General features: G+C 41.2%; 1 protein-coding gene across 1 annotated transcript in view; it reads right to left on the bottom strand.

Moving 5' to 3' along the window:
* atp10d (ATPase phospholipid transporting 10D) overlaps nucleotides 1-15,332 on the bottom strand; it is a 74,741-nt gene that overhangs the window by 57,107 nt on the left and 2,302 nt on the right. Inside the window, exons 2-7 of the mRNA XM_079692807.1 lie at nucleotides 13,552-13,951; nucleotides 9,153-9,347; nucleotides 8,427-8,493; nucleotides 3,776-4,125; nucleotides 1,562-1,569; nucleotides 1,108-1,209 (exon numbers count right to left, since the gene is read on the bottom strand). Of these exons, the coding sequence (XP_079548933.1) occupies nucleotides 1,108-1,209; nucleotides 1,562-1,569; nucleotides 3,776-4,125; nucleotides 8,427-8,493; nucleotides 9,153-9,347; nucleotides 13,552-13,838 (1,009 nt within the window). The 5' untranslated portion in view covers nucleotides 13,839-13,951. The remainder of the gene's footprint in view (nucleotides 1-1,107; nucleotides 1,210-1,561; nucleotides 1,570-3,775; nucleotides 4,126-8,426; nucleotides 8,494-9,152; nucleotides 9,348-13,551; nucleotides 13,952-15,332) is intronic.

Genomic DNA, 15,332 nt, shown 5'->3' with positions numbered 1-15,332 from the left:
GTCGTGTGTGAAGATAACATGACGTAGAAAAGATCACTTTTGCCAGTTATGTGAAAAAGTAGCCGTTAGCCCTGTTAGCCCCTTTCGCTAAGTGTTGATTTAGACTCTTGGTGTTGGACTTCTGTTCCGTGTAGGTCAAATGGTTAATATCGTCTGTTGGCTGAGTTTCTTCCCGTTAAGTGGGTATGCATCATTAATAGGTTGTTAAATGTTAAGAAGCCTTGAGACGCTGTTTCTTGCAAGATGTTGCGTCTGCCACCGGGAGTCTCACAATAATAAGAGCGCTGTTAGGAAAGATGACGAGTGGCATTCACAGTGGCCAATCAGAGTGGTACTCAAACTGGATACGTCACACGGGATGAGGATTCCCAACCAACCAGAATTGTTTAAACTAAGGAAGTAGCGTAACTCATATAACGATAGCAGCACCGTTTGTCCAGCGGCTTAACGGTATACCGATACCGTTCAATCGGCTACCGGTACTGACTTAGTACCGGTTCTCGATACCCATCCCTAGTCCTGGCTGAGGGAAGGAGGCTATCGGCCAAGATTTTACGGTACATGGCCCCATACATTCTCTCCTCGATGCAGGAAGTCGTCCTGTCCCCTTAGCAGAGAAACACCCCCAAAGCAGAATGTTTCCACCTCCATGCCTGACGGTGGGGATGGTGTTCTGGGGTTATAGTCAGCATCTCTCTTCCTCCAAACAGGGCATGTCGAGTTGATGCCAAATATCTCGATGTTGGTCTCATCTGACCTCATCATCTTCTCCGAAACCTTCTCTGAATCATTCAGATGTTCATTGGCAATCTCCAGACGGGCCTCTCATGTTCTTCTTGAGCAGGGGGCCTTCAGGTGCTGCAGGGTTTGATCCATTATGGTGTAGTGTGTTACCAATAGTTTTCTCGGTGACTGTGCTCCCAGCTGCCTTGAGATCATTAACAAGTTCCTCCTGTGTAGTTCTGGGCCGACCCCTCACCTTTCTCATCATCATCAATACCCCACGGGGCCAGATCTTGTGTGGAGCCCCAGACCGAGGGCGACTGATGCTCATTTTGTGTTTCTTTTATTTCTGAATAATGGCACCAACAGTTGTCTCCTCCTCACCAAGCTGCTTTCTGGTGGTCTTGTAGCCGATCCCAGCCTTGTGGAGGTCTACAATCTTGTCCCTGAGTACTTTCTTAAAGGAAGAGGACTTGTGTAACTGGTCTGTGGGAGCCAGAATTATTGTTGGTTGCTAGGGGATCAAATACTTATTTCCCTCAGTTAAATGCAAATCAATTTTTATCTTGTATATAATGTAAATTTCTGGATTTTCTTTTTTATATTCTTACTCTCACTGTTCAAATAAACCTACCATTAAAATGATAGACTGTTAATTTCTTAAGTGGGTGAACTTAACAAAATCGGCAAGGGATCAAATACTTATTTCCTCCACTCTATTTGTCCACTGAAGCTTATGGGGTGAAAGCTCCTGCTGGTATTTACCAAAAGGGAGGAGTGCCATTTGTTGGACGGGTATTATTCACACATACAATCAGTGGTTAAATATGACTCTCACAGTGTAAGCTGTTCGGGCAGGTCTTTGCAATCTTATGTCATTGAGAATTATTTACAGATATTACATGAGTTAAAAATATAATAAAATAAAAAAACAGTACATATAAACATATCAACAGTAGAAAACATATATATCAAAAGTGTATCTCAAGAATACACAACATGAAATAAATTTGAATTTGTTATAATTGACAAAAAAAGACTACAAAAACAGGAACATGCATCGTATAAGAGTGTTGGGGGGGGGGGATTTTCTCCCTCAGTTTGTCCTTTTTTGACTTTTTACTGTCTAATTGTATTTAGTTTTAAATGGTCGATTTCAGCTCCACTTATGTTTTATGTAACGTGGATGGATAGTTGCCATGTCAGTTTATTTTCTCTTCTTTAAAAAATGTTGTCATTTGATTTATTTTGTTATTTATATGAATGAAATGATGATTGGCTTTAAAAATGTCAGTGTGTAGGTTTACTAATTTAGACTGTTATTGCCCTTAATACACACTTTACTGACATAGTTAATGATTTGTGATTGTCTGATACCTTTTCATTTTGACCTCCTCGTCAACATTATACCGTAACCGTTGGTGACTGAATACAATAGCAGTTGAATTTCTATGAATACAATGGAACCTACATCATTGAAAACATTAAATAAGAAATGTTTACCCGGAATTATGGCAGAACATTCTTTGTGTTCATTTTCTACGGCACATTACATCAGTGCGTTACAGAGAGGACTCTTTAATGCCCTCCTGTCAACATTACCTTTATTACCTGAGGGAGGGGTTTGTAAGGTGGCGGTATGTATTCAGTTACCAGCTGTAATCTACTCTCATTTGTCAAAAGTTAATTGACCACATTCGACTGTTGACTTTTTGTATTGTCAAAGAGCACATTTATTGGAAGTCTTGCCCAGAATTTTTCTACCACTTTGACAAATGTAGCTCAGCGCAAGTTCAATCAGGAAGACCAATATCCTCTGGTGTTACACGTCATGTCAATACTCTCTCCTCTCTCATTAAGTGATCAGGGGCGTTGCTCCCCGGCTAGCCAATCATCGAACCCGCTAACCCCTATAAATCTGCTCTTCCCTCTCCGTCAGCTGTCATTTCAGGTGTCAACGCGCAACCCTCCTCCACCCCTTCGCCTCCTGTCTCCTAATACAGGGCCAAGCTAAAACCTTCTCCCTTCAAACCGGACCAAACTACTTACCACCACCACCAGTGTCTAAACCCGGGGGTTCATCGGAGCGGTTTTCCCCTCCTGAATGATCATCCTGCAAACCGGGGCCTAATCGCCAAACATCATTTAATTTACTTGTTTTAATCCGTCAATCACTATTCCTTCATATGATGTGTCCCGGTAATAAACATGTATTTCATACATCACGTCTCTCCTGATTGAACTAACGGTAAACCAATATAAAAAGACAGTAAAATACAATTTTGCCAAAACTTTATTTTTGTGCTAATTTTGTTAACATAGACTAGAGGACTTGTAACTTGCACACAGTGGTGGGAAGTAACCAAGTACATTTACTCAAGTACTGTCAATTTTGAGATACTTGCACTTTACTTTTATGCTACTTTGTGCTGGTACTCCACTAACATTTGAAAGCAAATACTGTACTTTTTACTCTGCTACACTTACTTGAAAAGATCAGTTACTTTAGCATGGTCATATTATTCAACTAACAGTCAAATCGACTGATGAATTATGAAGTATATTATGGACTAAGATAACTGGTTAGCTCCACCTTTATAGGGGTTTTTAAATCAACACTAAAAACTCACTTCTTCTCCCTGGCCTTCTAGTCAGAGCGGAGCACGACTCATGACATTTCCCTGTGTTTGATTTTTATATTTGCTGTTGTAATTTATTGTCTTCTGTTTGCGACTGTAGTAATGTGTTATTTATTATTTGCATGTATTTGGCTCGATCAAAAATCATTTTTGTGCTATATAAATAAAACCTCATTTGATTTGATTTATTAACTGCAAAATTAAAAAGAAGTAAACATTAAGGAATCACTAAATATAATCGTGTAATACAAGATACTGAATCAAATAAATGGCCATACTGCATAATGAGTACTTTATGTACATTATGAGGATAACACTAAGTAAAACATATTTGTACTTCTGTCAGCACTGCATGCATTTAGAGGTTCTGTTTTGCCAAATCAAGACTTTTCAGAAATAAACATTGAACCTACCTGCTGTAGACATGGCACGGCAGCCTGTTGATGGAATGATCCGATTTATACCTGTGGTAGTCCTCCCAGATATCTTTGACCGCGGTCACTGCCAGCACCAGTATGATGGGAATCACAGCGATCTCTGGCTGGAAGGCCTTCACCACGGGAACAAAGTTGAGAGCAGCGAGGAAGATGAAGTAGACATTGGCAGCACGATGGAGCTGCTCAAACAGGTTCTTCGGCAGGAAGGAGAGGAAGGAATACTTTGAGGTACGGATCTTGTTGCCTTTGTACGACTTCAAGAGTAGACTCAGTTCCTCATCTGCGTTGAAGGAAGGTACCACTGTCCTCTGCTTCTGCAGGTGCTCCTTGGAAGAAGGAAGACGTTCCAAGCTATACATGAGGTCACTGCTCCATTGGACTCAGTTCTGCTTAATCCTTCACTAGCCTGTCCTGCCTGCAACCGTTGTCGCTTTCCTTTCACATTCATGCCGTCCCTTCTTTCAACAGACCAGTCATATTTGGAATAAATCCTCCTGACACCTTAAGTAAAGACCTGTCTGTTTGGAATGGGAGGGATGAATGAATACCTCGATGGCAGATTACTTCGCTCCTCCTCAAAGGGCTGTAAACAAACTCAAGGTCCAAGCTTTACAACGGCCTCAAAAGACGGATTGTGTAATCAAATATAGGAGCAAGAGGGAGCAGCAGAAGAGATTGTGCGGTCTCTTATTTTCAGACGATCCTTCAAGATTGAGTTGACAGATTAATATGTCCAGTGAAATTGAACAGAATGGTTGGATACGTCTTCCTGATAGTATATTATATACATTCTAACATACTGTAAAGACCGCTCTTTGAACTGATACGAAAAAGGCCAACAAGTCATCCAACTCATACGACCAAATGGGCCGATTGTTCAGGCCCTTATTACGACCAAATAGGTCGATTGGTCAAGCGCTTAATACGTCCTATAATTACGTTTGAAAGTTTCCGCCATCTAGTGCTCCCGTTGAATGCAAACGTTACAGATGGTCGTTTGTTCACAAATAACCCTCTCTGTAAAATTCAAAATTTTAGGATAGTTTGGCCATTAAAACGCTTTTTGATTAGATTTCTAGCGAGAAGTGTATATTGTACTTTTAGAATCCACGTCCAGTCGATATGTAGGATCTATAGTTTGATAAATATTATGAAGATCATTTGAGGTATGCGGCAGCCTCCATGTAAAGTTACGGGTTGAAATTTCCGGTCTCGACGTTTTCAAAATAAAACCAATGATCAAATGATTTAACAGTGATATCTGCAGTACTCATCAACTAAAAAACATCAGTTTATCCTTGTTAATTATACAACATTTATTGGTTTAAATTGTGTACAATGCTTTTGTGTTTTTTCCATACGGTTTTTCTCTTTCGATTCTGACACCTTTCTTTTTTCAGAGGTTTTAATAGGCTAAAACATCGATTGTTTTAGCCGCAATGCATGTCGGGATATGGTGTTCATATTCCGACATGTTATGAAATCGGAAAAACATGTTTTTAAATAAAATACTTTATTCCGAGTGTTCTTGCTTTTCTCTTTGGAAGTCATCACATAACGTCATTGTAATACACGGTTCGGCTGCATTAAATATTACATATCTGCCGTATATATTTATTTATAGAGCCCTGATCAGAAGACCTTTTGACAAACTGTAAGAAATGCCGCCAAAACTGAATACGTGACGTGGATCATAAATATATAAGCAATTAAACAACATCTTCCATTTCTTTTCACACAATAAGTCTCCTTGCATTATCAACACTAATTCGGCTGATTTTTATAATTGATCCAATTGGTGGATAGGTTATATTTAGACCATAACGGTGCACAGCTGATAGAAAGGGATTTTTTTGTAGTTTTTAAAGATATTATTTACTACCTTTCCAACTCCTCATGCATTTGACTGTTACAGGTCTATACAGGTTCATGGTACAATGCATAAGCTTCAAATCGAGAGACTGAAACCGTATTTTCCTTTACCGTTCTGTTTTAATTTCACAATAAAGTTAATAGTCATATTATGTTTGATATTATTATGTTTTATTAACTACACCACTGGTTTTTTAACCCGCACCGCCTAGTGGTTAAAGCACGTTATTGAATTTTGTTGTTGAATACGTTTCATTTGATGAAAACATTTAAATATTAAGAGTAGCCTAGATACAAAATTGAAAATATCAAAAAGATACTGTAGTGATCTCTACAATAAAACAGTTTAGTGCAGGACATCCAAAGTAGGAGGATGTGCAAAACAGACAAACTAATAAAGCTTTATTTAAACATTAAAGAATACTTTAAGTTAAGGTCTTCTTTTGAATAAGAAAAAAACGTTGGGGTTTTACACGGATAAATATGAAGTCTGACAAAGTACTTAACGCCCAATATATTGCATCGTTTATTTTGGCACTTGACAATCACCTTCCCTGAATTTTACTCAGGTGAAACTAAAGTCTGATTTAAGGGTTGTTTATACTTCACATCATTAATCAGAATCTGCAAAGTAACTAAAATAAATGTAGTGGAGTAAAAATACCAGGTTAACCTCTGAATTGTAGTATGCTGCTGTAACAAAAACATTTCCCAACTTGGGATCAATAAAGTATATCTTATCTTATCTTAAGATGATCGATGGCTATTGCCATATTTTCAAAATTTGCCTCTGAACCTTGACAAGTACATGTTTCAGGATTATCAATTGACAACAGGAGGGGTCACAGACATAAGACCAGCTGTTAAATAAAGCTCTTCTGACCTTAGCTGGCATGTGGGTATATTAATTCACCCATTTATTAATTATATGTTTTAAATTTGATAACACCACTGTGTTTCGTATCCCCTAAACCTCCAGGGTGTACGCAGTTTAATACTGGCAACTTCTAAATGTGGGAAATACGAAGACGTGTTGCGAAACACACAATATGTTGTGCATGTGTAGTTATGGGGGGGGGGGGGGGGTTCCATTCCATTTCATAGAGCTGTGACGCTCAGCGTAACTTTGTCGCACTGCCACTCCAACATCCAATCACAGGGCTTGGTGACTAATCATGGGGTTTGTAAAGCAAGGCGGATGTTGTAGTCCCAAACGATAGCTGGGGATTCTGGGTAGTGTAGTGTCTAAACTCCAAAAAAAACTATTTGTTTCTCTGAATCGAAGGTTAAAAACACAAAAGCATTGTACACAATTCAAACCAATCAATATTGTGTAATTACCAAGGATAAACTGATGTTTTTTAGTGGATGAGTAATGCATATATCACTGTGTAATCATTTGACAGTGAGGGGAATATATCCGGTTTTATTATGAAAACTTCGAGACCAGAAAAACTGTTTTCACCCACGCTAACTTTACATGGAAGCTGCATGCACGTTATCCTGGTGAGACCTCAAATCATCTTCGCAATATCTATCAAACTATACACACATCGACTGGACGTGGATTCTAAGAGTACAATATACACTTCTCGCCAGAAATCGAATCAAAAAGCATTTTAATGGCCAAACTATTCCCCAATTTAGGATTTTCCAGAGAGGGTTATTTGTGAATAAACGTCCCTCCGGAGTGTTTGCAATGAACTGGCCGGGAGCATGTTGTTTCTTACACGACCACTAGAGCACCTCTAGTGGTCGTGTAAGAAACAACATACACTTTAAAACGTGTCTCTGGGTCGTAAAAAGGGCATGAACAATCGGCCTATATGGTCGTTTTTTGTAGGAGGACAGGCTGAAAAAGGCACAAGGAAGATGTTGCTGTGTTGTAATCGCTGCCTGGATTACTGGCAGCATTATTTCCAGTCCAGGAAGAAGGCACATATGTAAAAGAGGGAGTGTTCAGGGTGTTTGCAAAGGAAAAGACTGTAACAACAAACACTGGAGTGTGCATGTCCCACTCAAGGGTTAGAATACTAAAACACTCTCTGTGTGTCTTTTAACTGTGGCCACCATAACAACGAAATGTGGCTCTTTTTGGTAAAAACTATTTGTAACGAAACAATGTCCTCCTCATAAAGATCAGAAGATGTTCATATGGGTTGTAACGAAACACTCAATTGTTGTTTGGTTTAAATAACTATTAAAATCACATAATATCAACAAGAATAGCTTCTATTTTAACCAAACTATCCAGGAGTGGTCAATAAACGAAGATATATCTGAGGTCATGAAATGGTTAAAGTGGCCAATATTCCAACCAAATAAAGCAATCCTTCTGTTGGTGCCCTGGTCCTGTAACAAATAATAATAATAATAATAACTTGGATTTATATAGCGCTTTTCATGAGACCCAAGGTCGCTTTACAAGAAAAACAGGATTGGAAACAAACATAACAAAAACAAAAGGCAGTCAGAAAACCAGTCAGACAGACAAAACAACACAAGGCCTTGGCAGACGTATGGGACTTGAGGGCCCTTGTCTAGGCGTCAAGTGTGGGGATGTTGTGGATCTCCGCAGAGAGAGCATTCCAGAGAGTGGGGGCTGCCATACTGAAGGCTCTGTACCCGAAGGTTCACAGGTTGGTGCGGGGGACCAGTGTCTGAAGACCACAGGTTCCGGGGTAGGGCATGTGGGAAGAACAGCGAGTCAGCTAGCAGCTAGCAGCATTAGCCTGGTAGAAACCGGACCTCAAACCTCAGCAGCGGTGATGGAAAACACCCCAGTTGAGATGGCAGGACTGAGGGAGGGTTCGTGGATAGTCCTGGGAGCGGGGCAAAGGGGAGCCCAGTCGGGGTATTCCGGAGCGGGGATTCCACGGATAGCAGAGCACAACGGTGAGCTCGTTTTTCTAATGGCAGGACGGCAGAGGCTAGGAGCTAAACAGCAGCCAAACATAATCGGCTGTGCAACGGAGTATGGCAGAAACACAAAACCAGAGCAGAACAATCTTTTCGCTGTGTATGCGAAAAATAATTGATGGCAGGGAGTGATGGACACGAGGAATAAGCGTCGGCAAAAAGAGCGGCGAAAAACACGCCAGCGTCCCCTCTAGCCAACTTCCGGTGATCTATACAGGAATTGTCCTTTAAAATACTATATGTGTTTATTGAGCTAAAAAAAAGAATTATAATAATATAATATGGCAACTGAACATTTTCTGAATCAACTGTTTGGAGCAGAGCCAATAAGACAAGCCCATCATTATCCAGTTAAGCTGTGGTTCACTCAGCAATTTTACTTATCATGCAGCTGTGAACTCCTTGAAGTTCTGATGCTAAGCTAGTCACTCTGCATACTATGTACTTTATATAAGTTGGGTAATATGATGAAGTTCAATAATTTTTCATACCAGTTTATGGTATCACAGCCTCACAGACATGTTCACAAGTCAGAACATTTCAGCTAAAGAGGCTGACTTACCCACAAAACACTCGCACCACATTGTTGTTGACCTTCTTGTCAAACAGGTAGCATCTGAAGTCTTCCAGGGCGTCCTTGATGCCGATTACAGTGATAACCACCAGCAGAGGAATCATGGTGATTTCTTTCTGAAAGGCTTCAACCACTGGCACCCAGTTCAGTAACACCAGGAACAGGAAATAGAGGTTGGCAGCCCTACAAAGGAAGACCAAAGCAGCTAATTAGTATTTAGTGGAAATGCAACCATTTGCTCCTAGACTTTCCATTGGTGTTCCACAATATATTTCCTATGTGTCTGTCAGTTTTTGTGGTTTGTACTGAAATATCTCAACTCAAATTTGTAATTGATGGACCTAAGATGTGGCATTCAAAAAACTGTGGACTAATAGGCTTATCTAGCCCTTTTTACCCCAATTCCAAGGTCCACACATGAAACTAATCCAAACAAACAAGCAATACATTCTGGAACAGAAAACACCTAAGAAAATGTATGGAATCTTCCAGCAGGAAACCATCTTTGCAAGGAAGCATTTCGGCTCCACACGCAAAATGGAATTGGAGCTGAAAGTCACTTTAAGATACATGTTCATTTAAAAGGTTAGCATTACCTTCTGAGAAAAGTAACTAATTTGAGTATTTCTGTGACACCAAAGATGAAAACCCCTTTGCATTTCATTGAGCATGTTTGTAAAGTTGTCTATAGCCTACTGGAAGCCTAGCAATCCAACATAATATTAGTTTTCATTGCCTAGACTCGTCTATTATCCCTGTATCAGAGGCTGTAAGAAGTGGATGTAGTGACTGTGTCGTCACCTATTGGGTTGGGGACATTTTTGAAGCCTCACGTTTGGTGTTATAGCCATTGGCATTGAGGTTTCCTGCCGTTGCCTTCTTGTATTTTTGTAAGCAGCAGTAACACAAGAGGGTTGAGCTAAGTACAACCGAGTGAAAAGTACATGTTAAGGCAACCACATTTTTCAATTAACATTTAGGAGAAATAAATGGACATAGTTTCATAGTTATGATACTAACCATGACATTTTTTTATTTTTTCAACAGACACCAATATGTGTGAAACATAATATTGCATTAAAACTAATTCATCTTGGAAATGACTGCCTCTATATTTAGGTTGACTGCCATAAATGGTCTTTGCTGTTTTCAGGGCATTATTACCATTAACATAATTCTACTCATTGAAATATGGAGCTGTGGGTATGCCAATTCTTTGCAACTGTCAAATGAAAATCTAGACTATATACATTCTATACACAGCCTACAAATATTTTATGTTTATCAGACTACATTCTTTACATAGCTCAAAAACACTATATATAGTCTATAAACACTCTATATAAAGCATTTATACAATCTACATACATCCTATATACACTCTGCCTAGAGCCTATATACAGTACATTCTGTACTTTACAAAGCCTATACACTCTATATATAGCTTTCATTTGTAAATGTCCCCTCTGTGGGACTAATAAAGGTAATCTGATTCTGATTCTTTTACAAATGAGGCACCTCAGAATACAATAACAATTCAAATATGTCACTTCCATGATTAAAATGTTGTTTATGATTGTGTTTAAAACGAGAGTGAGAGATCAGGGCGCAGGGTGTGGGCATTCTAAGGCAGAGGTTCTCAATTGTTTTGCAGCCAAGGACCCCTTACAAGATAGAGAATACACCAAGGACCCCCTCATTCTGATTTGTGATTTTGGGCTATATAAATTAAAATTGACTTGACTTATCTGAATAATCTGACGTAGCCTATTTTTTACACTTCTATAGTCTTAGTTATGTGAAAGAACAACACAAGAAAAATGTATTAGAAAGATATTAGATATGTATTAAAAATATTTGCACCATCTCAACACAGAATACCCATAAAACAATCAATCAATTAGCTGCAAGTAACACTGTACCTAAACAAAATATCAAAGGGAACACACACACACACACACACACACACACACACACACACACACACACACACACACACACACACACACACACACACACACACACACACACACACACACACACACACACACACACACACACACACACACACACACACACACACACACACACACACACACACACACACACACACACACACACACACACACACACACACACACACACACACACACACACACACGCTTTTTTGTGACATGAATTTACCATGCTACATTAAAATGTACTCACACACAAGTGGCAACACATGTGTAATACAGTGGGCAATACACTCCATCCTTGGAGAAGTAGATGAGAGGCATACACGTAGGTCGTTCTCCACTTCCACCCGCATGGCAACAGCAGCGATTTCCGGATACTCCTGTTCAACCGAAGGCCAAAAGTCCACATGCCCCCCTTGGCCGAACCGGATTCTCAGCGTCCCGTCGCATGCCAGGTCCAGCAGCTCCTCCTCTGCTTTTCCACTGAGACCCCGTGCTGATGTATGGGCAACGAAGGGGTCGCGCAACCAGTCCCAGGCATCGGTGTCAACGTCAGTGAAATAGTCATTGAAATAGTCACCAAGGGAGGCAAGATGCGAACCGATTGTATTTTTCACAATCTCAGCTGGTATTTGGTTTGTGTCCAAAAACTCTGTGAGTTGGGGGAACATGTCTGAAATGCCATTTTGCACCCGCCTTCTCCAGATCGCTGTTTTGGCACGGAATGACTTGATTTTGTCGCTTACCTCCAGGATAGAGGCATATCTGCCTTGAACGGACAAACTGAGATCGTTCAATAAGTTGAACACATCTGCGAGGTAGGCAAGCTGTGCGATCCATTCGGGGTCCGAGAAGAGTGCTGCAGTGGTTGGCTTGTCATTCTGGATGAACTCACACAGCTCTGAGCGCACTTCGTACACCCGCTGTAGCACTTTTCCACGGGAGAGCCAACGCACCTCTGAATGGAACAGCAGGGTGTCCTGTCCTTCGCCCATCTCCCTGCAGAGCTGGCCGAATAAATGGGACTGCAGTGGCTTACACTTGATGTGGTTGACCACAGATACCACCGTGCTGAGAACGGACTGTAGCTCAGGACTCAATGATTTTGACGCCAGAGCCTGCCTGTGCAGCATGCAGTGGGTAGCTATCATCATTGGATTCCGCTCCTTGGCACGAGCAACCACCCCAGTCTTGCGTCCGGTCATGGCATCTGCCCCATCCGTGCAAATCGCAATGCAATTCTCCCAACTCACATTGCCAGTCTCCATGAACATATCTATAACATTGAAAATCTCCTCAGCTGTTGCTCGCCCCGTCAACTCTTGACAAAATAAAAAATCTTCCTGAATCCTTCCTTCCCACGGGTAGCGAACCAGCGCGATGAGCTGCGCAGAGCCGGACACATCAGTGGACTCATCCAATTGAACCGCAAATGTAGACCCTCTCAGTCTTTCCAGCAGTTGTGATTTGATATCAGCAGACATGTCCTCAATTCGTCGTCTGATGGTGTCATTTGACAGAGGTACACTTCTCAATTTGGCAGCCGCATCTTTCCCCACCATCACCTCACACAGATCCACCGCAGCAGGGAGCAGCAGTTCCTCCGCTATTGTGTGGGGCTTTCGCGCCTTAGCAAACCTCTGCGCTACCAGGTAGGAGGCCCGCTGCGATTTAGCAGAAACAGACGTAACATTAACCATCCGTTGTTGTTTCTGGCGGTAGTCCTCGCCCTTCCTCTAAAAAAAAGCCCGGTCTTTTTTTACATAATCTGGATGCTTGGTCTCGAGGTGCCTCTTCAATTTGGCAGGCTTCATTGCCTCATTGGCAAGACACCGCAGGCATATCAGACATTTCGGTTTCCCTTCCACTTCAATAAATCCATATTGGAGATACTCCTCATCGTATTTCCTTACTTTTGTTTTTTGTTTTTCATTTACTTCATTTGTAGCCGTAACCGGTCGTTTTAAAAATCTGTCCATCTTTGTAGTATGCTACCCGTGTTATATCTCTATGATGCTAGCAGCGGCACTCTCTGACTGACGTACCAGTTATTGTTGTTTCCACGGTAACGGGTGACGCGCTTGATTTTTAAATGTATAGATTTGTTAGACTAGAACGTAGTCTATGAACTATTTTAGATTAAAAAAATAAAATATTATTAGCCTTTTGTAAAAAAAGAAAAAAAAAAGAAGTTTTTTTTAAATTAATGAATCTGAAAACTTTTCACGGACCCCCTGGCAGAGTGCCACGGACCCCCTGGGGGTCGCGGACCCCACTTTGAGAACCACTCTTCTAAGGGACCAATACAATTATACTGTTAGGTGCTCTCGTATAAGGTGCACGTGACTGGTCTTTATGTGTGTGTTTAAGCAAATTAAACGAAATTCTGTTCACCAAATGTAGGCAGTACACACGAGTGAAGCTCTGACCTGTGGAACTGCTGGAACAGGTTCATGGGGATGAAAGTCAGCAGGGTGTACTTGGAGGAGCGGATGGCGTTGCCCATGTAGCCCCTGGAGGTCGCTTCATACTCCTGGGGGTGGGGCCCATGGCGGGCAAACACTGTTCTCTGTTTCCGACTGACTGCCTGCGGAGAACCATGGGCCTCCTGGGATGTCTTCTCTGGTGGTCCAGCAGGGGCAGAGGTCCAGCCCCTCCCTGAATGTCTCCCCAGCAGCTGCCTCCAGTGGTGCTGCACCCAGTGGAGCCCCTCCATCTACGCAGCAGAGGGCTCAGGCTGAGCTGTGAGTGGCACGTGGCACGCCCCCCCCCCCTCTGTGGGCTTCTGCTCCTCCGTGCTCCACACTGAACTTCCACTATGTCCTCATCCTGTGGAGAGAAAAGCAAAACATACTTTCAGGTTGTTCCCATAGAGTGCAGTGATGATGTATTTTTGTAGGCCGACCAGGAAGTGCGCATCACAAGGGGGTGCTATGGGATTTCTCCCTTTGATTTTAGAATATTGCTGAATGTTAGCTCTTTGGTGAACACACATTTATGATATTTACACGTATTGTTCAGCACCAACAACAAAACCAACAATATGTTGGTGAATAGAATTGTGTGTATGCTTATGGTAATAAAGGGACCCAAAGTGCAGATAAAATAAATAAAATATATGTGCATTGTTTAATGTTTTTTTGTGATTAATTGCACACTCAAAAATGGAGAGATGCTGATTTGACCACAGTACCGGAACGGACGACAGTATCTTAATATCTTCTGAAAACAAATGCCAGTGTCACACACACACACACACACGAATAATAAGGCGTAATAATCGGGCAGTTCAATGTGTGTAGAGGTGTGTGTGTGTGTTTAAAATGAAGCAGCCTGCAGTCACTCTTTAGCTGTTCTAATGAAGGTAAACACAGTGAAGGCACAGCTCCACTTCCTACTTGGCGAACCGGTAAACATATTTCTTGCGCACGAGAAAGTATATCGTGATGAACAAAACCGTGTCACTTGGCCCAGGTGGTTTCCACAGAATGGACAAAACATGTTTAACGACCATAAGCACACTCGTACCATCCATAGGTCTATCCGCCAAAACAAACTTAAGTTTTTTGTCAATCACTTGCAAGTCACTTCTGGTATGATGGACATTCCCTTTCTGTTTTTATTCTCTTGTTTGTTAAAGTGTTTCGGCAAATGTTAAAGTGTTTCGGGACTTGTACATTTGTCTCAGTTCTTGTAAAAGTGCTTTGCTAATGTAATTTTGTTTTATAAAATATAAATTTGTCTCAAGCTTTGTTAAAGTGTTTCACACTTTGTAATTGTCGTTTGCACTTCTCAGCCACCGTGACATAGTGTTTGTACTTTTATTTAAGTCAAGGATCTGAGTCCTTCTTCAAACACTGCTTATTTCAAGCCAATGCCCAATCATTTTAAATGATTTGCAAACTAATGTACTTGCAGGATATTTGCTATTTAAGTTGCTCTCCTTGTGGTCGATTGCACTTATTGCAAGTTGCTTTAGATAAAAGCATCGGCTCTATTAAATGTAATGTAAAGTCTGGCTCATGTCCGGAGTTCCTTTTCTTCCCACAGTGTTGGACAGGTGATGACAGTTGTGTTTCCCAACATTTATTTATGCAGCTGCTTTGATGGAACATGACAGGGACATAGGCTACATACTGTGGACACAAGTGAACATGGTGGAGCCATCACATGGTTTTATTTGCTGGCAAGCCCACTCTGGAGTCCATGA

The sequence above is a fragment of the Notothenia rossii genome (genome assembly GCF_949606895.1).
Source record: "Notothenia rossii genome assembly, chromosome: 7".
NCBI lineage: Eukaryota > Metazoa > Chordata > Actinopteri > Perciformes > Nototheniidae > Notothenia > Notothenia rossii.
This window is presented reverse-complemented; position numbering and strand designations above follow the sequence as displayed.